At 48.9% G+C, this 23,301-nt stretch overlaps 9 protein-coding genes across 9 annotated transcripts; 3 read left to right on the plus strand and 6 right to left on the minus strand.

Annotated features, from left to right (window-relative positions):
• Positions 1 to 90: 90 nt before the first annotated feature.
• Positions 91 to 3,220, minus strand: KD926_009403 (uncharacterized protein; the record flags this gene model as incomplete). The annotated part of the gene is made up of 4 exons (XM_053102036.1): positions 91 to 1,090; positions 1,146 to 1,809; positions 1,864 to 3,057; positions 3,118 to 3,220. The coding sequence occupies 4 exons, from the start codon at positions 3,218 to 3,220 to the stop codon at positions 91 to 93; spliced, it is 2,961 nt and encodes a 986-aa protein (XP_052954509.1).
• A 493-nt stretch (positions 3,221 to 3,713) lies between these two features.
• On the plus strand, positions 3,714 to 4,561 carry KD926_009404 (kinetochore protein Spc25; the record flags this gene model as incomplete). Its single annotated transcript, XM_053102037.1, has 2 exons — positions 3,714 to 3,945; positions 4,017 to 4,561. The coding sequence occupies 2 exons, from the start codon at positions 3,714 to 3,716 to the stop codon at positions 4,559 to 4,561; spliced, it is 777 nt and encodes a 258-aa protein (XP_052954510.1).
• A 235-nt stretch (positions 4,562 to 4,796) lies between these two features.
• Positions 4,797 to 7,120, minus strand: KD926_009405 (SKI complex subunit WD repeat protein SKI8; the record flags this gene model as incomplete). The annotated part of the gene is made up of 6 exons (XM_053102038.1): positions 4,797 to 4,980; positions 5,054 to 5,240; positions 5,306 to 5,399; positions 5,457 to 5,626; positions 5,714 to 5,974; positions 6,826 to 7,120. The coding sequence occupies 6 exons, from the start codon at positions 7,118 to 7,120 to the stop codon at positions 4,797 to 4,799; spliced, it is 1,191 nt and encodes a 396-aa protein (XP_052954511.1).
• A 423-nt stretch (positions 7,121 to 7,543) lies between these two features.
• On the plus strand, positions 7,544 to 8,877 carry aspD (septin aspD; the record flags this gene model as incomplete). The annotated part of the gene is made up of 6 exons (XM_053102039.1): positions 7,544 to 7,682; positions 7,743 to 7,871; positions 7,928 to 8,009; positions 8,074 to 8,211; positions 8,271 to 8,484; positions 8,539 to 8,877. The coding sequence occupies 6 exons, from the start codon at positions 7,544 to 7,546 to the stop codon at positions 8,875 to 8,877; spliced, it is 1,041 nt and encodes a 346-aa protein (XP_052954512.1).
• A 459-nt stretch (positions 8,878 to 9,336) lies between these two features.
• On the minus strand, positions 9,337 to 10,249 carry KD926_009407 (guanylate kinase; the record flags this gene model as incomplete). The annotated part of the gene is made up of 5 exons (XM_053102040.1): positions 9,337 to 9,487; positions 9,548 to 9,669; positions 9,790 to 9,992; positions 10,062 to 10,172; positions 10,234 to 10,249. The coding sequence occupies 5 exons, from the start codon at positions 10,247 to 10,249 to the stop codon at positions 9,337 to 9,339; spliced, it is 603 nt and encodes a 200-aa protein (XP_052954513.1).
• Positions 10,250 to 10,620: 371 nt separating this feature from the next.
• Positions 10,621 to 12,575, minus strand: KD926_009408 (putative Golgi matrix protein; the record flags this gene model as incomplete). The annotated part of the gene is made up of 7 exons (XM_053102042.1): positions 10,621 to 10,835; positions 10,893 to 10,999; positions 11,074 to 11,353; positions 11,408 to 11,843; positions 11,899 to 12,315; positions 12,383 to 12,501; positions 12,566 to 12,575. The coding sequence occupies 7 exons, from the start codon at positions 12,573 to 12,575 to the stop codon at positions 10,621 to 10,623; spliced, it is 1,584 nt and encodes a 527-aa protein (XP_052954514.1).
• Positions 12,576 to 13,241: 666 nt separating this feature from the next.
• Positions 13,242 to 13,592, minus strand: KD926_009409 (putative DUF814 domain protein; the record flags this gene model as incomplete). The annotated part of the gene is made up of 1 exon (XM_053102043.1): positions 13,242 to 13,592. The coding sequence occupies one exon, from the start codon at positions 13,590 to 13,592 to the stop codon at positions 13,242 to 13,244; it is 351 nt and encodes a 116-aa protein (XP_052954515.1).
• Positions 13,593 to 15,856: 2,264 nt separating this feature from the next.
• On the plus strand, positions 15,857 to 16,159 carry KD926_009410 (uncharacterized protein; the record flags this gene model as incomplete). The annotated part of the gene is made up of 1 exon (XM_053102044.1): positions 15,857 to 16,159. One exon carries the CDS (start codon positions 15,857 to 15,859, stop codon positions 16,157 to 16,159), a length of 303 nt encoding a protein of 100 aa, XP_052954516.1.
• Positions 16,160 to 17,354: 1,195 nt separating this feature from the next.
• On the minus strand, positions 17,355 to 19,649 carry KD926_009411 (glycerol-3-phosphate dehydrogenase GUT2; the record flags this gene model as incomplete). The annotated part of the gene is made up of 4 exons (XM_053102045.1): positions 17,355 to 17,443; positions 17,504 to 18,832; positions 18,888 to 19,147; positions 19,210 to 19,649. The coding sequence occupies 4 exons, from the start codon at positions 19,647 to 19,649 to the stop codon at positions 17,355 to 17,357; spliced, it is 2,118 nt and encodes a 705-aa protein (XP_052954517.1).
• Between the last annotated feature and the right edge of the window lie 3,652 nt (positions 19,650 to 23,301).

Here is a 23,301-nt window from a genome sequence, read left to right on the forward strand (position 1 = left end):
ATCCTAAGATTGCGCCATCGAGTCATCCTTCGATTGTCGAGGTCTGATACATAGAGGCGGTGCTCAGTGAACCAATGCTCTAGATTGGACCTAGAATCCAGCTGCCCTCTTCTTCTTCCTAGTCTTCGTGGCGACCTTACGGCTGGCTTCGCGTCCTCCAAACATTCCTCGCTCGACCTGGGTCATTGGAAGGTCGTCTTCCATGGGCTGGCTGCTTTGCAGTCTTATGGCCGGCGGTTCGCTATTCTCCGGCTGGCTGCCCCATTCCCGAACTACAGGGACCGCGGAAGACGCCGGGGGTGTAGGGGCGGTAACATGCTGACTGGACCCTTGTGACCCCCCTAGTACCTTCTTACGCGGCTTTCGTTGCGAAGCGGTCGATTTGAGAACTCGCCGCGAGTCTTCGCCATCCAACATTTGCGTGGTATGGTGCCATTTGTATGTAGTCGGGTCCGTTCCCAACTTCCAATGCTGTAACATACTGGTTGTGCTTCTAGACACCGGTCGCTTGCCAGAAAATGCAGTGAGGGAGGATAGACTAGAGCACACCGCGGTCAGGTTTTTCGCGCGATCAGGTAGCCCATCTTCCCTAGCACTGCTTCCTGCCATAGCAGTTCTCTCCTGGTCATCGTAAAATGAAGACCTTCCCTTTGACAACGGAGCCTCATCAGACAAAGTCTCATTAGTCTGACTTTGTGGTGCATTTAAGCTTGATGACCCCTTCTCTTGGGAAGATGAATGTGTCAAAGATAACTGAGCCAGAGCGAGTTCCGCCGCGACGGATCTGATTATTTTTTCTTTCATGATGCGTGTGCGCCCAGGTATACCATGCGGCAAAATAGCTAGCCAATCATTGACCAGTCCATCATAAATGTCAACCAAGGTCCCGGTCGCAGAAGCCTTTTCCAGGCCAGGGGCTTTTGATGAGGGTGCACCAAAAAGGCCAGGTGGACCTAAAATGGATATTCTCTGAGCCGGGGTTAACCAGAGTGGTTTGGTGCCCTCGATCGAAGAAAGAAAAGCTTTCAGGTCCCGGGCATTCTGGTCGATATCATCTAACCGCCAGCAGCTGCTTTTGAAGGCGTCGAGTCTTTGATGGATGTTAGAAACAGCGTGTTTCGAAAGGAGGTGGTTAGGAAACATACAAAGTTTGGCCGACAGTGTGGCTGGTCTGGTGGACTTTCAAACCATCTATAAGGTCCTGTAAGCACTGTCCCGGCGTGTGCAAGCCCTCGCCTTCTTTAGAATGAATCAAGCTCCCAGTGGCGATTTCATAAATATGTGAATAATTAACAGTCCAATGTAGAGAGGGCAATGGTGGACATTTAGAAAGTTTCTTATCAGGTGCAGGGGCCGCACTGGCTCTAAAGACGGATTCGTCCCAATCATCTACTATGAAACCATCCAAAGACCGCAAGAAAGAAGCCTTAGAAGCTCCCGGGTAACGTCTCAACCGCAGAATATCTTTCTCCAGGACATGCACATCATCAGCGCTATCGTCACGAGGCTGAGTGTATACTATTTCACGGACGGATAGGCGAGAATCCAGTAAGAAGAGTTTGATCAGATTTGCGGTTGGGTCGTAGTGCTTTTTGCCAACAGGCACGTGTGCAATCTCTTTGAAGCAGATGGAGAACTGTGCTGTTTTCCCAGGCTTTGGGTATCCTGCGACATGATCGGACGGAGGTGGGATTTCCAACACGAAGGGGTCAGGGACAGATGCCATATCTGTGTAGTCCTCGGATGCAGTAGGACAATGAAAAGTCAACACAAGGTTATGTAACCGAGAAGAAAGCACGAAATAGAGTTCTGAGATAGATTTTATTAGTATGACAAGATGATAGCAAGGGACTGAATCCTTACGTTGGTGCACTAGAAGTGGAGCTAGTTGCAAAGTTGTGTCCTCAGGGTCCCGGAAATGACGCCAGAACAAGCGAGGATATAGAGAGCGCCTCGTACTTCCCGCGGTGGTCGAGACAGGGTCTAGGGCGATATCAATCCAGAACACCCGAGAGGTTGTAAGAATGAAGACATGAGACACATTGCAAGTACTTCTTTTGATGTCTAGGATCCACTCCGATGGGCGCTTCAAGTCAAGTTCTATTGGGAAGGAAGATACCTGATCGGCTTCAATGCGATAAATTATGGGACAACGGCGATCAGACACGACGAAGCTCTTGTAATCGCTAGCCCATTCTATGGCTGCCCATCCATCATGCCTAGTATGGTTTTCTGTGTCTTGGCCGTCGTCATTGTCGAGCCATGGCAAAGAGCCGGACTTGCTGCAGTTACTGGTCCAACTGCCCTTGTTTCGATTGTGACGCGACATTTCCCATATCCCCCAGTTCCCACTCACATCAACAATGCCCAGTTGTTGTGGATACCATGGATTGAAAGCCACATCTGCATGCATGAATCCCCCGGTCTGTTCGCAAGATATTTCCACCAACGGGTTCGCGTCAAGGCGAGAAGTGCCACAGTCGATTGGTTTTGTGGAATCACCATGATAACAAACGCCAGTAGAAATGGGGTGTCGGTGGTACAGCGGCCGGAAGATTCTGGTAGAGTGAGGGAAACGAGCTGCCATCCATGTGGCCTTTTCTTCTAGAGTTTGCCCGAAACAGATTTGCTGGACTGGCGCACCGCCTGAAGACCACTGCACACTCTCTAATCTCCCGATTGAGGGAACTCGAATTTCATTTGCTGCATCATGCCTCAATTTGACTGTATCCTCCTCTATTCTATACAGGCTAATGGCGTTGCCGCACTCCCCGGATGCTATCGCCGCTATGGGAATAAGACGGTTGCCTGGGTCATCTTTCTCAAAATCTATCGCATGTCCTAAATCGAGAAGCGAGGAGACGAGTGGATCGCAAACGTCGTAGGTTCTTGAGATGGCATTGGAAAGAGTCTCGTTGCGGACTTGCGGCCAACAGGATCCAAGCTCGGGATAGACTTGCGGTATAAGAGATTTATTTTCGATAGACGAGGACCGTGGCACCGTGAGGGGAGATGGGACAGTGGTCTTTGTTACTCCGGCATAATGTAAAGTTGGTGCTGTAAATTGATTTAGTGAACTAAAACACCCTTTATCTCTTCTAGCTCTCCAATGCTTACCCGGCGTCAATGTTCGGGGGAACCTCCATGTCTGAGTCTCCGAATCATATTTTGGTTTTCCCAAGTGCCCATATTGCAGAGCACCTGTACAATATTCAATCATCGGGACTCTTGGGGACTTTGGAGAAATGAATATGCACTAGGCTCCAATTTGGCGGGCATATCGAGACCCTTCGCCGTTAATTCATCGATACTGCACAGCCTTGACGGCGTTTCTGCTTGATAAACTTTGTTACGTCCCAGCCAATGCGCAAGGCGCCGGTCAGTAATCCGTAAATGTTGGTTGTATGGAGAGTATAAAAGTTCACCGCACGCTCCCCGCTCAAGCTTAAGGATTTTGCTGGCCTTCACCGCCCTAACTCACGGACCATGTTTACCTACTCAAGCCTTTACTTCATACAAACCAGCAAGAGCCTTCGATCCTTGACCTCGAGGTCACGCTTTGTGCCAGCCTTTGTTTACCACCGACGGTTGCCACGCAACACAAAACATCAGTGGAATAGTTATCGCGGGGCAATCAAGAACACTTTGCAGGTACACGAACTCCTGTACTTGAGCCCAATTCGTCCGTGCTTAAAGCAAGAAGACAGCCCACGATGTCTTCGTCATTCGACCCCTCCATGTCCACTAGTGGCATGCGCCCGCCTCTGGCGTCGGCAGACGCGCCTTCGATGGCGGACTCACTGCCGAGTATAAACTTTGGGTTCGAGGACTTGCGCAACCGCATGGCTCAATTCACTGCACGATTTGATGCCTTCATTGAAAGAGGCAGAAAGCAGGTCTTAGAGGAGAGGAATCAGTTCAAAATAGGGCTAGCTGAGCTTGAAGGTTGGTACAGATTCGCAGGCCGAAGGGCAAGAGATTACGAAGCTATACAGTTGCTAATGCGTTTTTTTTAGAGGATGAGCGAATGAAGCAAAGAGACATCGAGATACTGAACCTTAAGTCGCAAACCCACGAACAAACTCTCCAGAAGGAATCAGCCGAGGCTGCTGAGATGCATGCTGCAATCTCCTCTGTGGCATTTGAGCGCGATTCTCGCCTTTCCAAACGTGATCGTCTAAAGCAACAGATTGACGAAACACAAAAGGCTACAAGTCAGAAATTAGAAGCACAGAAAGCCCACGCAAGGTACTTAGATGCACAATCCCGTCTGAATGTGCCAGAATTAGAATTCTGGCAGGATTATCTGTGTCTTCGAATCGACGGTGCTGGGCGAGAAGATCGCTTGAAGTTCGTATACAGCCATTTGTTGGAAAAAGACTGGGAGGCGGAAGCTTGGTTTGAGCTAGGCACATCGAGCCGTGATTACGAGGTTTTTCATACGCGACCTAAACTGGACAGGGAGGCTCTTGACCGGGAGCTGGATATTATGAATGAGGATCGTGACTTCGGTGCATTCCTAAAAAGGATGCGAAAACTCTTTGTCGAGACAATGAAGTAGCTCCCAGGTTGCGAGGCAAGGAAGCCGGGAAGATCCTTGCCTCTTAGACCTGTCAGTGCAGTGAACAAATGTTATGGTGCTTTTTGCGCATTCATGAATCAGTATCAATAACAGCAAAACAATGCATCGCAACATGTCAGGTATCATAATCGATTTAAGAAGAGAAAGAAAGAGCATTCGTCTAATTTTCCATCCCGGCACAGTCACGATGGAATCAGGTGTACATTCCGAGTTCTTAGCCTCCGGTAGCCTCCCTATAGAATGCTATGCTTCGATTCGCACCACAAGTTGCGAACCCCTCTGATCTCCCGATCTTCGGGACCCACTTGACGCTCCAAATTGCCTTCTCGGTCTCGCAGTGGGTTGCAACACATGCCCTGGTATCAATTGACCATACTTTGACTTTCCCGTCGAATGAACTGGTGAATAGTTAGTCTCATATCACACATGGTAACATGGGTTGCAAGGAGGAGCAGCATCAAGTGTACATACCCACTCAATAGATACTCTCCCGTGAGGCTCCAGGAAAGCGATAGGACCCAGGCCGAGTGTCCCGAAAAGTTAGCGACCTGCTCGCCGGATGATGTGTCGTAGAGGACGATGATCTTAGAATCTCCAGCGGCGGCGAGAAACTTACCGCCGGGAGAGAACGCAACGGTCCTTACGGGCTTGACCAACCCTGCAAGGCATTAGTGACAATGGTACTAAGCGCATATATTAAGAAGTTCCAGTTCGAAAACTCACCAGCCAAACTGAAAGGCATACGACCCGTTTCTGTACTGAAGATGTAAATGCTGCCATTTTCATGCCCACTGGCTATGAAGCGGCCATCCGCAGACTGTACAGTACGTGTCAGCCCACAAGGATTTAGCATACTCGGTCAGGGAGTTACTACCATATCTAAGCAAGTGCCAAAGCTCCCTTTGGTCTCATAGTCACGTATCTGTTCACCGTTGGACTTTAAATCCCAGACCTTAATGTGCCCATCTTGGCTAACGCCCGCGAGATATTGACCATCTTGCGACAGAGACACGGCCCAGACGTCGGCTGATCCTGTGCTGCCAACTGCTCATAGGTCAGCTTACAAGTTGCTTTGAGTTTTCGCCGCATAGGTCAAGGGGACAAGCCATCACTGCGCAGAGTTCCACTTACCTGAGACGGACTCATCTTGTGACCAAGTTCCATCGTGACAACCCCAGACCTTGATTTCACCACTAAAGCCGACGCTTATTGCCCTTAATCCATTTCCATTTGTGACCACTTGATGGCATCCAGCCTTGTGGGCTCCGTCAATTGACTGTACAAGCGGAAACTCGGGGTCAGTGGTTGAATGGACTTTAAGTGCAGATGCCCCCGACGCCGACAACACTTGGTTATCGGTTACGGCCAACGAGAATATGTCAATCGGATGCGCTATATTTAGGTTAGTGAAGAAAGCCAAAGGGAAAAGGGCTAGAGGCCTAAGAGGGAGCTGTAAATTCTAGGCGTACCATCGTCGGCGGAACCACATGAGAGATATTGTTTCGACTGGTAAAAACGATTTGGTCATGTTAGAGCTTGGTGCAATACAAAAGACATTGAGTCCCGTCCGCGCCTTCTTACCATTTTTCGTATAGCAGAATGAAACAAGGAATAGGTTCTTCGGTCCGCCGGGGACGGGGGTTGGGAGAAGCTGAGGTCGATGCGACTTGGAGCGATGGCGGACAAATAGTGGGACAAATCGCTGACCGTTGCCGGATGAGATCATGGACCGGTTGGATATCTTCAGCCAACGATCGTCCTCTTAGAAATCAACCGGAAGACTCAAATTCATACGCAGGTCTATTTCAGCATACGCATTCCCAGTGCTCATCCTCTTATTTATTTACTTCTAAGATTGCAAGCGACCGAGGAGTCAGATCGTCCAAAACGGCTTCCGTCAAATGTACAGGGAAACAAGCCCATAAATTCACCATAATATACCCAGACGCCAATTGCCATGCAGCATTTATCCTACACCTCATATATATCCCGCGAGAAAACCACATATCAAAATTAACAGTACAAATACAGCCTTGAGTTGCAAGACTAGAGTCATTCTTTCTTTTCCTTGTCCCTCCCCCCACCTAGTCCCTAGGGCCTGAATTCCCCTCCCCTTCTAGTAGTCTTGATATTCATTATGCCGTTTGGATATTGCCCCATTCTTTCTTGATATCTAGATACAGGCGCATGGTTAGTCTCGGACGTAGAATTGTAAAGCGTGGGATGAGACGAAAGAAACATACTGGCAACGCAGTGCGGACATAGAACATGCGCGCGCTTGATTTGACCGCACCCGGGGCAGGTATTAAGGTTCTTCACGTCCTTCAACGCCTTTCCTGCCATTTGCCTATGGCGTTTCTTCATGTGCGAGGTTTTCTTCTTGGGCACGGCGCGGAGGACGGAATCCCAAATGCCGGAGAGCAGGCCGGGGACATTCAAGGCGAAGGCAGCGGGCCTCCAGGGGTTCAGGGCGGGGGTGGAGCCCAGGAGAACTCGAGACCATCGGACGGCAGCGATTGACATGGTAGGGGAGGCCATCGGCGAAGAGAAAGCAGGGTGGGCTCGGTGCTGAAAACGGGGAGGAAAGGCCGACTGAAGCTTTTCAGGCTCGGGTTTGCTGGATTCGGATCTGGAGACAGCGCTAGGCCCAACACGGACTAGCGGGCCCCTGAGAGTCGCGAAGACAGTTAAAGGGGTCCAGAGGATTGCATTGCATCTCCCTTCCTCCAGACCGACTGGCATTCTGGGGGTCGAATACAGCTGATCTTTCGTGCTCTAGCCCTTCTTGGTGGACATTGCTTATCTCCTTAGTCGTCGTCGTCTTCGTCTTCTCTCTCTCGCTCCCCTTAACCACCCCAGTCCGTCGTTCAACCTCCAGATAACAATCAACCACTGTTTACTCCCCTCTTTCCGCAACTCTTCCTTCCACTTACCCACTCGCTCGATTCGTCTTGCTTGACCATGGCCGCCGCAGCTAGCTCGACCTCGGCCTCCCCGGCTTCCGTTTTCCCTCGCAGCCATGTCGGTTTCGATAGCATCACCTCGCAGATTGAGCGGAAGCTGCTGAAACGTGGTTTCCAATTCAACGTTATGTGTGTTGGTAGGTTCCACAAAGCGCTGGGATAATCTTCTCCTAAGTGCAATGCTGATCCATGCGCAGGTCAAACCGGTCTGGGTAAATCCACCCTGATTAACACCATCTTTGCCTCTCATTTGATTGACTCAAAGGGCCGCCTCACCCCCAATGAGCCTGTGCGGTCAACCACTGAGATCCAGGCCGCTTCCCATAGTATGTTGCACTGCCGATCAATGAGAGGGGTACATGGCTAAAAATTGGAATTCCAGTCATTGAGGAAAACGGAGTGCGTCTCAGGCTCAACATTGTTGACACCCCTGGGTACGGTGATCAAGTCAACAACGACAGATGGTATATTGAACCACCCCCTCCATGACTTCATGACTTCATGACGACCAGGCTGACCGGTTCACAGCTGGGACCCGATTGTGAAATACATTAAAGACCAGCATTCTGCCTACCTCCGAAAAGAATTGACTGCTCAGCGCGACCGCTACATTCAAGACACCCGCATTCACTGCTGCTTGTTCTTCATACAACCATCTGGGCATGCGTAAGCTCTGGCGACTCCCGTGCTGATATAGGTCGGAAACTTACTCTCTATTCGTTTAGTCTCAAACCAATTGACATCGTGGTCCTGAAAAAGTTGTCCGACGTTGTCAATGTCGTTCCCGTCATCGCCAAATCCGATTCTCTCACCCTTGAGGAACGCCAGGCGTTCAAGGAGCGGATCAAGGAGGAATTTGCTTTCCACAACCTGAAGATGTACCCCTACGACAACGATGAGCTCGACGATGAAGAGCGAGCCGTCAATGTCCAGATCAAGGTATGAGATCGGCGCAGTAGCCTGGTATTTGCACACTTTCTAACCGCTACGCAGGATATCATCCCATTCGCCGTCGTCGGTAGTGAGAAAAATATCGTTGTCAATGGTCAACAAGTTCGTGGTCGTCAGAACCGATGGGGTGTCATCAATGTGGAGGATGAGAACCATTGCGAGTTTGTGTATTTGAGGAACTTCCTGACTCGCACCCATCTCCAGGATCTCATCGAAACAACAAGCCAGATCCACTATGAGACGTTCCGTGCCAAGCAACTTCTTGCACTGAAGGAGAGCAGCGCTGCAGGAGGCCATTCTGGCGGTAGCCGACCCATCAGTCCCTCTGCCGACAGAGAACTGAGCCGCAACTCGCAGCGAATGACTATGAACGGCTACTAATCACTCGCTTCCGCTACGGATGGATTTCAGTGTTCTTGATTGCCGATCTCCGAACTTGACCGGACTGTATTTGGAGGACAGTTCCAGCAATATTCCTGCCCTCTCCAATTTTCTCTTCCCCATAGCAATAACTTCATGCCAGCAGACCCTTACAGATATTCTTTTTTAACTTTAGGCTGTTTTTTTTTTCGTACTAGTTTCTGTCTTAATATATCCTCTGCAGAGAATACAGTCCTTCCTAAAATTACCTGTTCATGGTGTCGTTACCGAGCAGATGAATCAACTGATTTGCATCGGGAACGCGTGGCGTCCTTTGCCGTCATTTCATGTACTTAAACATCCTCAATTTCAGTTCTTGCTGAAAAGTTTGTCTACGGGTTCTAGATATAAGACACCACAACCTTAAACCAGAGAGATGGACTATCAAAAACAGTGGCTTCGAAATATACCGAGAAACCCTTATTGCGCCGCACCGAATCGGCCGCCATCAACAATCCAATCCCTCAAGTCTACGTAGGCCTTCTCGAGATCGTCGTTCACAACAATCTTATCGTGGGCACCTGGCTGCTTGGAGAATTCGAGTTCGTTTTTGGCTTGTGCGAGACGTTTGCTTCATTCCAGTTAGCAGGCGTCGATCTCGACGATCAAAATTAGGGAACTCTGGACTTACTTCAGACTGTCTTCCGTCTCCGTACCTCTCCCGCGCAGTCTCTTTTCGAGTTCCTCAACTGATGGCGGTGCAAGGAACAAGAAGCGAGCATTCAGATCTGTGCGCTTGACTTGCTTCACTCCCTATTGGAATCGTATGAGGTCAGTATCTCTCCACTCCGTTATTTTCATCTTCACTCAAGTGAGAAGTTCTCCAAATGCGCACTTCCTGACAGAAATCATCGGGAAGTTGATTGTTATTACCTCCATTTCAATGTCAAGGATGCAGATTCTGCTCCTCTCCGCAATATCCTTGACCGCTTGGACGCTGGTGCCGTAGTGGTTGCCTCCAAACTGCGCATGCTCGATGAAGCCGTTTCGGGCTACAAGGTCCAAAAAATCCTCCTTGGTTGTGAAATGGTACTCACGCCCGTTCTCTTCGCCCGGTCGAGGTGCCCGAGTGGTATCTGAATCGTTCGGGCAATGTTCAGTGTCTCAACATGCATTTTGGATGTGGGTAATCGGGGAAAACGGACGGGAAATTGAAAACCCAAAAGTATCGGGGTACTCAGCGAAGAGTCTCTTGAGCAACGTCGACTTTCCCGTGCCGGAGGGGCCTGATACGACCACCGGGCGGAATTTATGTACTGCGATTCCGGTTAGCAAGACCGCAGGTTCTGGCGCACGGGGCGGATCGTAGGCGAATACCAGCGTTCGTAGCCATGGTCCAGGTTCGGCAGCGAAGACCAACGGTTGATGATTTAGTAATAAAGGACAAGGAGAGGGAATTCCAAGAATTCAGAAAGTTATGCATAGAACTCGAATTTCTCTCCACAGGGGAAGTGGGGGATCATAATAAAGGCCGCGGGCTCTTCGCAAATCAGCCGGCAGGCGGGTCGGGCAAAAATGCAGGCGGTGAGACAACCCCTACAACGATCAGTTGTGAAGCTGATAAGGACCTGCCTCTTGCTTTATCATTTTAGGCTTGGGTTCAACTAGTATATACAATCGCGGTTCGTGTAGGTGAACAGACAAATCAACATCTATTGTGGCCACCTTGCTGCATCGCTGACTATGAATTACTCATGGCCTTCTCTAGGTATTGTTTTCTTGTGAAGCCTGCGACTCCTGCTCGAGGAAATTGGACCAGAGCTCCGCCAGTGACTCCTTGCTTGTGGTTCCGTTGTCCAGAAATTCCGTGGCTAAAGTTGGAGTACTGGGTGTACGGTGAACTGGTGTGCCAGGTACTCGGAGTTTTCCTGTGAAGCTGGAAGCCCCGGGACGTGCTAAACCGGCCTGTTCACGTTGTTCTGTATATGCAATCAGCACAATCCCTTGCCCCAGGTGGTTAAAAGGGAGAAACCTACCGTCTGTCCAACCCAGAAGTGCTGCAATGAGCTGCAGGATTTGGAATTTCTTTGGATCGGACCGATCCAGGGCCAAAAAATGCAAGAGATGGTTCGTAACAATATGTCTTAGGAAACAAGTAAGTACACAAGAAACAGGAAGTGGACTATAGCTGTAGAGCCTTTCATCGACAGAACATACCTGTCCACGTTGTCTTCCGGTTTCCCTTTCTTGAGAAAACGCAAGGCCTTTGTTAGATGGTCATTCAGCGTGACTGCCTCATGTCTGAGCTTTCCGATCAACAGGTTTTTCTCCCTAACTTCCTTCTCAAATGGCCTCACTCGCTCGAGCTCGTTCTGGACTTCTTGGAGAGCTTGGCCGGCGTCTGTCGCTTTCTTCTCCGCACTCTGAAGGGACTCTTTGAGCCTCTCTAGCTGGGCATCGGAGCTCTCTACAAGCTCACGAAGTTCCTGCTTGCGAGCTGGGGTGGATTAGCATTGACAATATTCCATGAAATTTAAAAGGGCCTACTCACCTGACTGAATCTCTTGCAAAGCACGCTGCAAGCCATCTGCCGTCGCCATCTGAGAATCACGTTCGGCAGTAGCTTTTTCGTAGTCCTCTCTAAGATTCGCTACTTGTTCCTCGAGATCCATGGCCTTATCTCCAAGATTCTCCCGGATAGAGCGCTCTTCCATAGCAAGAACCTCCCAGTTATGCATAGCCTCCTTCGCTTGCTCGAATTCCGACTGAAGATATGACTCTTGTTCCAGAAGCTCTTCCTTCTCCTTCAACCAGTTCTGCTGGGATAGATTGGTCCTGTCTCGCAGGATTGAGATTTCTTTCATCTTCTGCTCGCTATCCTCTGTAAGCTCGTTTATTCTCGAGTTCTTTAATTGGATCTCTTCTTTCAAAGTCGAATTCCGTTCCTCCAGCTCCTGGATTTGGAGTCTTGCTTGCCCAATCTCCTCCTGTTGAGAGGTTAATAAAACCGAGGTAGCTCCAGAGCGGCTGGGCAGTACTTACAGCATCTTCTTTCAGCCTTTCACCTAGTTGCGACTTGATTATGTTCACCCTCTCCAGGAGTTTTTGGAATTGTGACTCGGCGTGTTCCTTTTTGCTCTCCGCGTCATCCAATTTGTGCTGCAGCGTTTCCATGTCCGCGTGATGCTTGGACTGTATCTCTTCCAAGGACTTCCGCATATCCGTTACTTCGGCACGTAATGAGTCTCTATCACGTATCAGGGTGTCAAATCTATCCTTCGACTGTAGCGCGTCGGGAGGCGTCGTGTTTCCATTGTGCGTACGCCCAGTATCACCACCGGTGGGTGACGATTCCTGATCACCCGCGAGTCCACCCTTCGAGTCATCGTGCGAGTTCGCGTCGTCATTGTTTGTTTCGGTTTCCTGGGTCTGCGTGGGATTATTCTCGATGGCGTGGGACTGCACAGCCGGGAGTTCCGATTCAGTTAGCCTTAGACAATTAAATTCGTTCCGCGGATTGACGTACATTTGCATTTGAAGGTTCCGAAATATCACCAGCTACTTCCGTACTCTTAGGCGGCTTGTAGCCATCTTCCACTGCTTTTGCGGCGGCCGCGTTCCTTTTCTTGTTCTTCGATTTTCCGCCTTGCCAGTCACAGTCAGTGAAACGGAACGCAGGGTCTTAATTGATGAGAACGGATGAAGATACCTTCAGGCATTTTCCGTTAGATTTCCCCAGAGGGACTGGTGGGAATATCTGGAACTTTTGGTGGCTGGGTATTGCCTGAACTGCACTGGGGGGGGGTAATCAAGTATCCGTACGGGCCATAGTTGTCAACACCGCTAGCGCCCTTGGATTCCTCCCGAAGTCCGTAGTTACCTCTCTCGCTTAGGTACGCAAGATCATAGTTACTTGATTTACCACCAGATATTTCTTCGCTAGATAGCTAAGAGGCCAAAGAATTTTTACTATTGATTGTGATACGATTTCTACTGTGTTTCTTTTTCCCCTCCTTTCTTTTTCTCACCTCCTCCTTGAAATCCATCCCTGTCCCTTCACTCCGTATTCTTCCTCTTCAAATGTTCACTGGCGCAACAAAACATGGTGCACAAACCATCCTCATTATGGAGTCAGTGAAAAGACCCAAGAAGAGATATAAGGTAAGAGATTGGCTGCCAGAGTAATAACTGCATGGCGACGAATAAGGCCGGCTAGAACCCCGGACCAGGGCCAGCGCACCCAAGGGGCAAATGTCCCTTCGCTCCACTGAATTTATGCTATGCGGTGTGTGAACAGTCCAACTGCTCGGGTAGCAGATAACCTCTTTTCTTAGGTGCTTGGGATTTCAGGGATAGTTGTCGTTGCTATGAGGGTTGTTGTGAGATCACATGAAGTCATCTAGGAAGTCAGGATCTCGATCCTGGTTGTTGCTTTGCTGTACATTCTCCTCACTCAACAGATCATCATAGGCATGCTCTTTCTGCCACTTGAGCTGTTCCCTCTCTCTCTTCTCCTGCTTTTCCTTGGTGCGTTGTTCGTCTCTGAACTTTCTCTCGCCCCTCCTCTTCATTTTCAGAAACTCTTCTTTTTCCGCCCTAAGATCGGGAAACTTCTCCTCGCGCGTCTTGTTGAGCCGGTTGACGATGACATTTTCGCGTTCTCGAACGAGCACTTTACGGACCAATTTGGGGTTATGGAAAGAGACCTGTCCCGTTGCCATGGAGCCGTCTTTCATGAGGTTGGACCACGGGGTATAGATTATCGTGACGTTGTCTTTTTTGTTCCCTGTTTGAACTGATTGTGTGAGTCATTCTCGCTTCGATTCCAGCGCCTCGGTTGCGATCTTGTCTAGCCGACCTTCAATTGAATTTGCCTTGGTAAGTTGCGCACAATCCTCCAAGAGCGGCTGCGGGATGTTGTCCCATTGCTCGTCATCGCGTAGGCGGAGATAAACATGCGCACTGGAGAGGTTATCGACGTGGAACTAGACGGCGGGTTAGACTTGCTCCCCGGGCCAGGATTAATCGCGTAGACGAACCCTGCAAGGTCGAGCAAGCGTCAACCATTAGCGCGTGCGGCCTGAAAAGGTGGAAAGAACGGACACCGTACCAAACATCCTTTTCTAGTCCATGTTCGATGAGACCCTCATCTAGTTAAAACGGATTGATCAGACATTGGGACTGTCGCATGAGGTAGATATTGAATGTCGTACTCTCGAATTTGTCTTTCCCTACGTAGATAAAAGCAGCTGGGTCAACCACCTTCGACGTGAAATAGTACACCATGCTGCTCCAGGGATGCCCGTCTCGGAGTTCGAAACAGCAAGTAGAACCAGGACCGGATAGTCGGGAATATTGAAAATTGGATTGAAGTTCTCAGTTCTCTAGAGTGGTCTGTGGTGGACTGTTAGTGTCTACGGAGTGGGTGGGGTGGGAACAATCCGGGTTAGTCAGCCCAGTCTGAGGGAGGAAATTGGAAATTCGGGAAGGTGGGCGCGGTTGACGGTCCTCAACTCCTCATACGGAGTACACCGAGTTCTCGTTGCTCTCAGGCTTCTGATGGGGATGGGGTCTCCTCTTTCCCTCCTGTCTCATTGATTAATCTTATATTATCAATCTATTTTTTTTATATAAACCCAACTCCATACCATCATACCATGGCATGATCCAAGGCCGAGGTGTCTCTGCGTGACCCAGCAAGAAACGAACGAGAAATTCGAACGAAAAATATGGGAAAGGAAAAAAAAAAAATTTTACATTCTGTTCTGTTCTTAAAACGGAGCTGCGAGTCATTTAATCTCCTGGGCACCCAGCGATCAAATCATCTCCAGGCAAACGACATTGGCTCCCCACTTAACTCATGCACCGGACCATCCGTTTGTGGGAAGTTAGGGAAGTTAGGCTCAGGATGGCCTTCCGGAGATGGGCCTTATGGGCTTATGGCCGTTTGCTGCAATTCCCCCGAGGGATCCTCTCGAACCGTGATAACTCACCCCCAGTGTTCTACACAGTACACGGTGTCTAGAGATCAGGATATCCAGAGAACCCCACCGGGCCATGTTCTTGGAGCAGCTGCTCGTTTCGGGAGCAGCGTAGTGTTCACCCTAGTCTACCCTACCGTGGAGTCTAAATCGGATCCTTTCCCAACGCGATGAAAACCGTTACGCCAATGTTCGATGCTATCATATAATCATGCTGCTACAGCGGGTGAGCCCGTACACAACCCCACCCGCCACATGGCCTTTGGGATGGGCTCCCTCGCCCTCTGCTCTTCTTGACTCGGTTCATCTTGGATGATGGATGCGATGGTGTGATTCTTCTTCCTGAGAATGGCTGTTGAACCCGGCCCCATCTTAAACCCATCGTCGTAGTATCGTGTAGTATAGCTCAGAACAAATTGAGGAGGACCAGGACAGACCACCACCACCACCACCACCACTTCCACTCTCTCATTCTCTCTCCCTCCCTCCCTCTTTCTTTCTCTCTGTTCCCTCCTCTCTCTGTAAATCCGTATCGCTTGTCTTCTCTTTCCCTCCTTCTCGAGCACCTTAGGATTCCCTCACCATCTTCGGTGCCCCCGTTCTTTTCCACGCCATTGATTGATGGAGGCCATAACAGCAACAAATGATCAATCCAATAGAAAGAACCAACCCAGGTCGATTCCAATCAAACCGCTGTCAAAGTAGCTGTGCCCATTCTGTCCCTCCGTAGCAGACTCGATCCACGATAGCCCACCCCCTGCTCCACCTGGACTGCGTTAATTTGAAAAGGTTCGGGGGGCTTTGTCAAAGAGCAAAATTTCAACAGGGTTTTAGATGGATTATTTCACTCCTCTTATTCCCCCCCTGCGACCCCAAACTGGGCTATTTCTCCTCAGGCTCAATCCTTTCCAATTCTCGTGCTTTTCCTCTCGCCAACCTTTGTGAAGGCTACGACAACCACCGTCGCCAGCGTTATTTTCCCTCCTCCGGCGAGGAAGACATTCTGAACCAAAGCCCAGATGGCTAATTCCACCTCCTCGGCGAACCAGGCTCGCATTCGACAAGCACTAGAGCATGCTCGGAATTGCGAAGATGGAAACATCGATCGTCAGACCAGCGACATTCTCGAGGCCGCCATCACAGACCTATGGCGGAGGGTACAGAGCCAGCCCGACAGTTACGTGCTGAGTCGGGACGAGTTTGCGCTCTTCAATTATTTCCTCCGGCGATTCAATGGTTCGCCCGTGGCGCGAAGGGCCGTGGAGCGGTTCTGGAATAATTATCAAGGAACTGGCTCGAGTGTCGACGGAAGCAAAACATAGTTCCAGAGTTCAGATCTTTGCCGCAGCATCCGTTGTCAACCACGCCATGGTCGGCCCCAAGCGGAACAATCAATTTGTCCTGTGAGCCAGGAAATCCCAGACAAAAAGATGCCAGTATTTGGCTCTGGGACGAATTGGAGAGGTCTTCTTCTTCTCCTGTCGCTGTCTTCCGCCTCTTCCTCTTCTTCTCCACCTCCGATTGCAATCCATCTGCCTTTTCCTCCCTTCATTTCTCCTCTTTCTCTTTGGCTTTCCCGCTCTTGTTCCTTCTTGTGTTCTCTAATCCCGTTTTCCTTCTACTTCCCTCTTTCTCGTCTTGACTTCCCTTCACTGCCTCCTTCAAATCAAATATGACAGGAAGAGAACGAGATAAATGATTTCAAAGAGCACATAGCTCTTGGGCTCAAAATCTAAGGAGGGCGCCCGGGGAGGGGAAAAAAAAAACACATACACGGTTCAATCCAGCTCACAAGGTCGATGGATGTCAGTTGGTCGCCCGGTAATTCGTTTGGGAGAGCTCCCGTCACGGCGTTATTCGGAGGGGCTGTTACGACATTTTCTCTCCATTTTACTCAGTTTCTATCATCGTGATTCCCTTTTCTGGTTTATTTACTCATTCATCTCTCTTGCCGACTTTTTTCTGCCATCTCTTTCTTGGTTGTCTGGCCATTTCTTCCTTTTTCTTTTCTCGTTTTTTCCCCCTTTTCTCTGCCCCCTCTTTTTTATTTTATTTATTTTATTTTTACGATGTATAGCTGGGCTACATACGTAATTGCATTGCGTTGCTGTTTGCCTGTTTTGTGGCGAGCCCTTTTCCGATACTGTATTTCTTATCACGTTTCAGGTCTGTCGAGGCCCTTCTCTTTCCAATTTTTCTTCGCTTACCCTTCGGAAGCGACCCAGTACGCCGAGGAGATGCGTTTTAATATGCCAAACCCGTAGCCAAGTGGTCAAAATAATTTACAATAAGACCTGCATGCATTCTCTTCATCCAAAAAAAAGTTTAAAACGAGCGGCCCAATTCCTTGCGTCTGCGACCAAGGGGTCGGCGCAGAGGTTCCTTCGTCCCAGACTTTTGGATCGTATCCTACATTCATCAGATGTGATTCCTATTACGCAGCTCACGTCATATCTGTACAGCGTGTTCAATTACTTATACATAAATCTCTATATACTGGCATTTAAAAGATTTCACTTATTTGTTGGCGGGAGAGTCGGCACTGATCAACTTAGTGGGAGCTGCTTCCGGACGAATGTCGCTATCAAGCACATCAGCCGGGGGACCTAGGCACATCAGTTAGCATGATCCAGCTTGAGCATCATCTTGGGGTCAGGTTAGCTTACTGGTTCGGGGCGACGTCTTGTGCTCGGCAATATCTACATCCCTCACCCGACCAGACTCCACCTCTGCTCGCGAGAGAGAGAGCAGATTCTTAGGCAGACCCATCGACGAGAGGAAGTGGACGCTATCCTTCCATTCAACGTCCTTTCGGTTGTGATCCCATTGAAGTTCTTCACCCATCAGATCGATGACACTAGGAAGAGCTTCGAGCGCGGCTTCCGCATTGAGGAACGCCAAGCGCGTTCGACGAGCAATTACGTCAACTGCCGTCTGGGCATACTCGTGGCGGACAGCATAGCGAATTTCACCATCAACGAAGGGGTACAAGGTCGAGATCCGGTTTCCGCGAACGGGGAATCGGGCATTAGTGGGCGACGACAAGGCGGCAACCTGCCAGGCTCGGTCCCCGTACGACTGCGTGAGGTGCTGGGCGACGTCGGTCTCCAACCCAAAGTGCTGGATGAGGTTGATGAAAAGGGTCTTGGAAAAACCGTGGGCTCCAATTAATCGCACCTGGTGAGTCTGGCAGGTTCCATCCAGAACAGCACCGTCGGCAACCAATCCACTTCCACCAACACCACTAATGTCCGGAGAGTCGTGCACGGCCCGAGGCTTGAGGCCGAAACTTTGAACGGCTTCATCCACTGCTTCTTCTGCCATCTGACGGTAGGTTGTCCATTTTCCACCAGCGCACGTTAAGAGGCCAGAGGGGGAAACGGAGATAAGATGGTTGCGAACCAGCGCCTGAGAGCTTTTCACCTTGGGATCACGGACGAGGGGTCGGATTCCAGACCAAGCGGCAAGGACATCGCTCCGCTCAACGTTGATGTCGGGAGCCAGGTATCCCCGAACTTCCTTAAGAATCCAGTTGATGTCATGCTCCGATGGCTCCGGCTGTGGCGTAATATCTGTGGGCTGGTCGGTAGTACCCGCGATTGTGTTGCCCTGCCACGGGAGGAAGAAGATGACACGCCCGTCAGAGGTGGAGGGGTCAATGAGACCCATATCTGAAGGACTGTAGTAGCCTGGAAGGATGACATGGACACCAGCGCTAGGAGCCACAATCTCCTCCACCTCCTGATCGTCCATTTTTCTAATTGAATCGGTGAAGGGGCCTGTCGCGTTGATGATACCCTTCGCCTTAACTGTAACTTGCTCTGGCTTTTGTCCATTTCTTTCGGTGATCACATCTTTGAGCTGTGCGCCGTTCAATTTACCCGATGCATCCTTGGTCAAACCGGTGACTTCCATGTGGTTGACGACAGTCCCACCATACAGTGCGGCCGTCATCGCAAGAGAAACATTCATCCGAGAGTCGTTGTGGGCACCATCTAGGACACCAATAAGATTGAGAGTTGGGGAATAGGGGTATTAGGATTCACGTACCGTAGTAAACCATGGCACCGATGAGGTTGTCCTTCCTCAGCATGGGGAAAGCGTCGATAGCCTTGCTTTTAGGGAGGAAATAGGAGCTCTCAATTCCTTCAGCCCCAGCCAAGAGGTCGTAGAATTTCGTACCAGCCCAAAAATAGGGAGCCTGCCACCACTTCTGCACGGGGACCATGATGGGAAGCCATTGCGAAAGATGAGGCGCCGTGTTCAGGAAATACTTTCGTTCTCTCAGTGCCTCCTTCACAAGCGCGTACCTATAGACATCAGACATGTTAGCCCGCGATCTGACAAAGACATTCTTCGGCGCAACACTAACTGGTTGTAATCCAGCTCCCACACGGCCTTCTCCAGGTAGCGAACACCACCGTGCACCAGTTTCGTACTCTTGCTGCTCGTTCCAGCACTAAAGTCGTCTCTCTCAACAATGGCCACCTTCAGCCCACGCGTCGCCGCATCAAGAGCGATTCCGGAGCCAGTAGCACCGGCGCCAATGACAAGTAAATCATACTCGTCCTCAGTGTTTCCGGACGAACTGCGCTTAAGGTCTTGAATCTGTTCTAGCCGCGATTTGATGGTTGGGAAGCTCGGTGGTACAAGTTTGCCCTCGCGATAACCTGGGGGAGGAACTGCGGGGGCTTCGGAGCCGGGGATATTACGTGGCCGATATGATACATAGAGAACTCCCGCTCCCGCGGCCGCTGCGGCGGATGTGTAGAGAAGAGGTCGCAAAAGTTTGCGGGAATGACGAGCGGCCATGACACGTAGTGTTGTCGGGGCCTAACACGGAAGATAAATATACTGGATCAGGAATGTCAAGCTGATGCTTTTTCCCGAACTTTCTAAGATACTAAGCCGGTAAGTTAGCCATTGCAACTGATGAGGATTTCGAGGGGCACGGAAAAGTCGATTCTGAGGCGCGCGAATTAAAGGAAAGGGATGGGGAAAGGGGAAAGAGGTGGAAGTCGGTGGATGTATGGGCTGAATCATACCAATGGCAATTCTAAGTTGACGAGAACGAGGATAGGAATCGAGGGGAGGGAGGGAGAAAGAGAGAGCTTGGTCAAGCAAGTCAATGCTTCGATAGCGAAGGGTAGGTAGGCAGATTGAGAGGGAGGAAGACGAGGAAGAGGAAGGGAAGGGAGAGAGCGAGAAGAAAAGAAGTAAGAAGGGCAAAACTTATTGACTGGAATGCCGGTCTACCTGACCAAGTCGTGACCGGGTAACCTTCCACCTCGGGGGTGCGTCATGGACACTTCTGGCTGGGTTTGAAGGAATTCTTCCAAGCCGGACTGGGGGCGGGTCCGATGACGGCAACGCGGCGTAAATCAGCATTGTCCCACCAATAAGAGCCTCGGCAGCCCCGGGAGAGGGTGGGGCTGCCCAGTGATCCCGTGATGAGGGTGCCGTTCCCGAGCCTCCGTGCTCCCATGTGACCAGCAAAGATTTTTGTCGCCGTAGCCCGCTCGGGCTAGACCCCCTAATAATAATAGAACTACTGTTCCATAGTCTGGGAGATTTAATCTACCCATTTGACATGTTCGATGGCAGCATGCACCTAGGTCGATCCCCAGTTCGGTCGGGCCTGCGCCGTGCAGCCTGTGCTTCAGAATAACGAGTCAAGAAATGGAATTGGAAATTGGAATAAACACGATGTCTGGTTAGTGATTACTATTGGTTACTGGTTAGGCAGGGGGTGGCCACCTTGGCTGGCCTTGGTCGATGGGTCAACACTCAGGTTCTCAATTCTCAACACCCAGCAGAGTGGTTCCCCAGCAGCTACATACGGAGTAGTACATCCTCCGTACATACATACAATAAGAGAGTAAGTGGGGACCTGCGTACACTGTACATAGGTATGTAGTTGCGACCGTGGTTTTATATTCTTAGTCGCCTTTGGATTTTTCTTGCTCTTTTTCCCCTTTCCTTATCTGCCTCCTTTTGGTCCTTTGGAACTCAGTCCAAGTTCTTGGATTTTTTCTCTTTTTTTTTTTTGGATCCACTGTTACCTGGGGTACGTAACTTCGGAAGGCGGTTCCAGACCCTTTAAGTGGGTACCGCCAACTACCGGTTGGCATTATTTATGTATTCCACTTTCCAGGGCAACCAGTTGTTAGTCGCAAGCATTTACGGTGTACACCACACGTAGTGGTTTATGCCCTTTTTATGATGTTATCTACAGTGCAGGCTCTAGAAATCCGGACAATTTCCCCTCTTCCAAGTTTTTCCCTGTTCATTGCATTGCTGCTTCATTCTTTCCCAAACGCACCGCATTGCTCTGCTTTGATTACCTCATCTACGGTGTACTCAGGGGAATTGATAAGGACACCACAGTTTTTTACTAACGGCACCACAACTGATTATCTAATATTAGTTGTTATGTAATCTTACCACAATCGAATTCCATGTAATTAAATGAATTGATAGTTTATCAATTTTTCTATGATAAAGATGCCTCAAGTGTCAAACCCTAGGATCCGTCTAAGCTGCGCTAAGTCTGCTACCGTAGATAAGTTCAAACACTGGGTGATCAACTGGTTGATCCTGAGTCCTGGGTGATACTTAACCTGAGAGCCCCTTGGCTCTACTAACTGGAACTGGCGTGCCGTGGTGATCCTCCCTGAGGATCCTGAATGCAGCGAAGATAGAAGTAAGGCCAGGTCGGTACGTATACCTTCCTGTGATAGTGGTTGGCGAATCTAATAGCAGTAACAAGTTACTATCAAAGAATGTAGTTGTTATTGAACACGAAGAACTAAACAAGAACTATCTAACAGGTGGGTGAATGAGCGTCCTTATATAGTCCTCCTAGAGTATACCATATAGGTCTGCGGCATACCATCTGGTCTACAACATACCCGATAGTATATCGTATACCATATGGTACCGGCATACCATATCACGTGATCCATGTTTTCCTCCGTAGCGTCATCAACCTCGGGCCGCTGTTGTCCTATCGTTTCTGCCTCGCGGCTCTTAGTGTTGCAAGGGTCCGTAACATCAAGTTGCTATACAAATTGATTGAATTTATTATTCTTTACATGACCTGATAGTATGCCCAATTTCCCCGCAATTTAAGCATTTAGAAGGTGCTTTTTTCTTGCCTGTTACAGCTGCAGTTAGAGTTCCCTTTTCCATACCTAATTCATCTGAATTTCCACTCTTTTTGTCTGATCTTTTTGCCTTCGGTATAGGCAGTTGAGGTTCGAGTAATGGCAGATACTCAGAAAGATTGTCTGGTACTATATTTTGCCTCCAAAAGGGATGAATATCTGTTAATGGAATAGGCTGCTTTACCTCTAATAGCCGTGCGATTCGGTGGGCACATGGAAGGCCTATTGTCCTAGTTAAACCGTTAGAACACTGTAGTAAAGGGGCAAGGGGTGTAGCTCTCTTAGCAATATCCACTTGATTATAAATAAGATTAAGTGAATAGCGTGAGGTTCTCCTATTAATATTTGAATATAGGAAGGACTGGCAGAAGATAAGACTATTCAATTGGTTATATTTAATCTCATATATTAGTGTATCAATCTGCTTATGAATTGTATGCCTCACTCGGCTCCAGACAGTTAGTATATCGCCAGTCAAGGCCTGTATATACTTCTTAAGAAAGGCATGTGAACCCTCTACACGCGAGATTGATGAATTATCAAGATAAAAATATTGATTTGTCCAACAGCGAATGACCTTTTCTTTATAGATTAGCCATATTTCTTTAATATATTGTAAGGCGTAGGGGGATACTGATTGATATTTTCTCTCAAAATCCAATAGTTTTGTTTCATATTTATCCTCTGTTGGTAAATCTACAAGATTCTGCCAGCCAGAGAGAAATTCATCTCATGCTTCATTAGTTTTAAAGCATTCTTTTACTTTTGCAGCTATATTCTTGTTAATATGCCATAGATAAAGTAAATGCGGATACTGTAGATAATTATCACGAAGTGTAGCTAATAGAGCAAGATCTCGGTCAGTACAAAGAACTGGTAATTGAAATATCGGGAATTCAAGCTATGAAAAGAAAGTTTTTAATACTTATTTATATGACTCTTCCTGCTCATTTTGCATAAAGCAAAGCCAACACTAAACGTTGTATTTGATGGTAAAACGCCTATAATATGGAGTAATGGCATTTTATAGCGATTCGTCTTATAGGTACAATCCAAAATAAATACCCTACTATACTTATTAGCGTAATAAATTGATTCTGGGTAAGCAAACATAAAAAAGGTAATACGTCCCTCTATATCTTGTTTAAATGTAAACTTCTAGTTATGAATAAGTAGCTGCTCTTGAAGATATTGAATTGGCGTATATCCAGCAAGTTGTTTACGCAAAAAGGCTGTTCTAAGGTTATATAAATCCCTTGGTATAATTAACAGAGTAGGATCGCTCTTTTTGATCACGC

Source organism: Aspergillus affinis, assembly GCF_023601865.1.
Source record: "Aspergillus affinis strain CMG 70 chromosome Unknown NODE_67_length_188854_cov_85_389176, whole genome shotgun sequence".
NCBI classification, from domain to species: domain Eukaryota; kingdom Fungi; phylum Ascomycota; class Eurotiomycetes; order Eurotiales; family Aspergillaceae; genus Aspergillus; species Aspergillus affinis.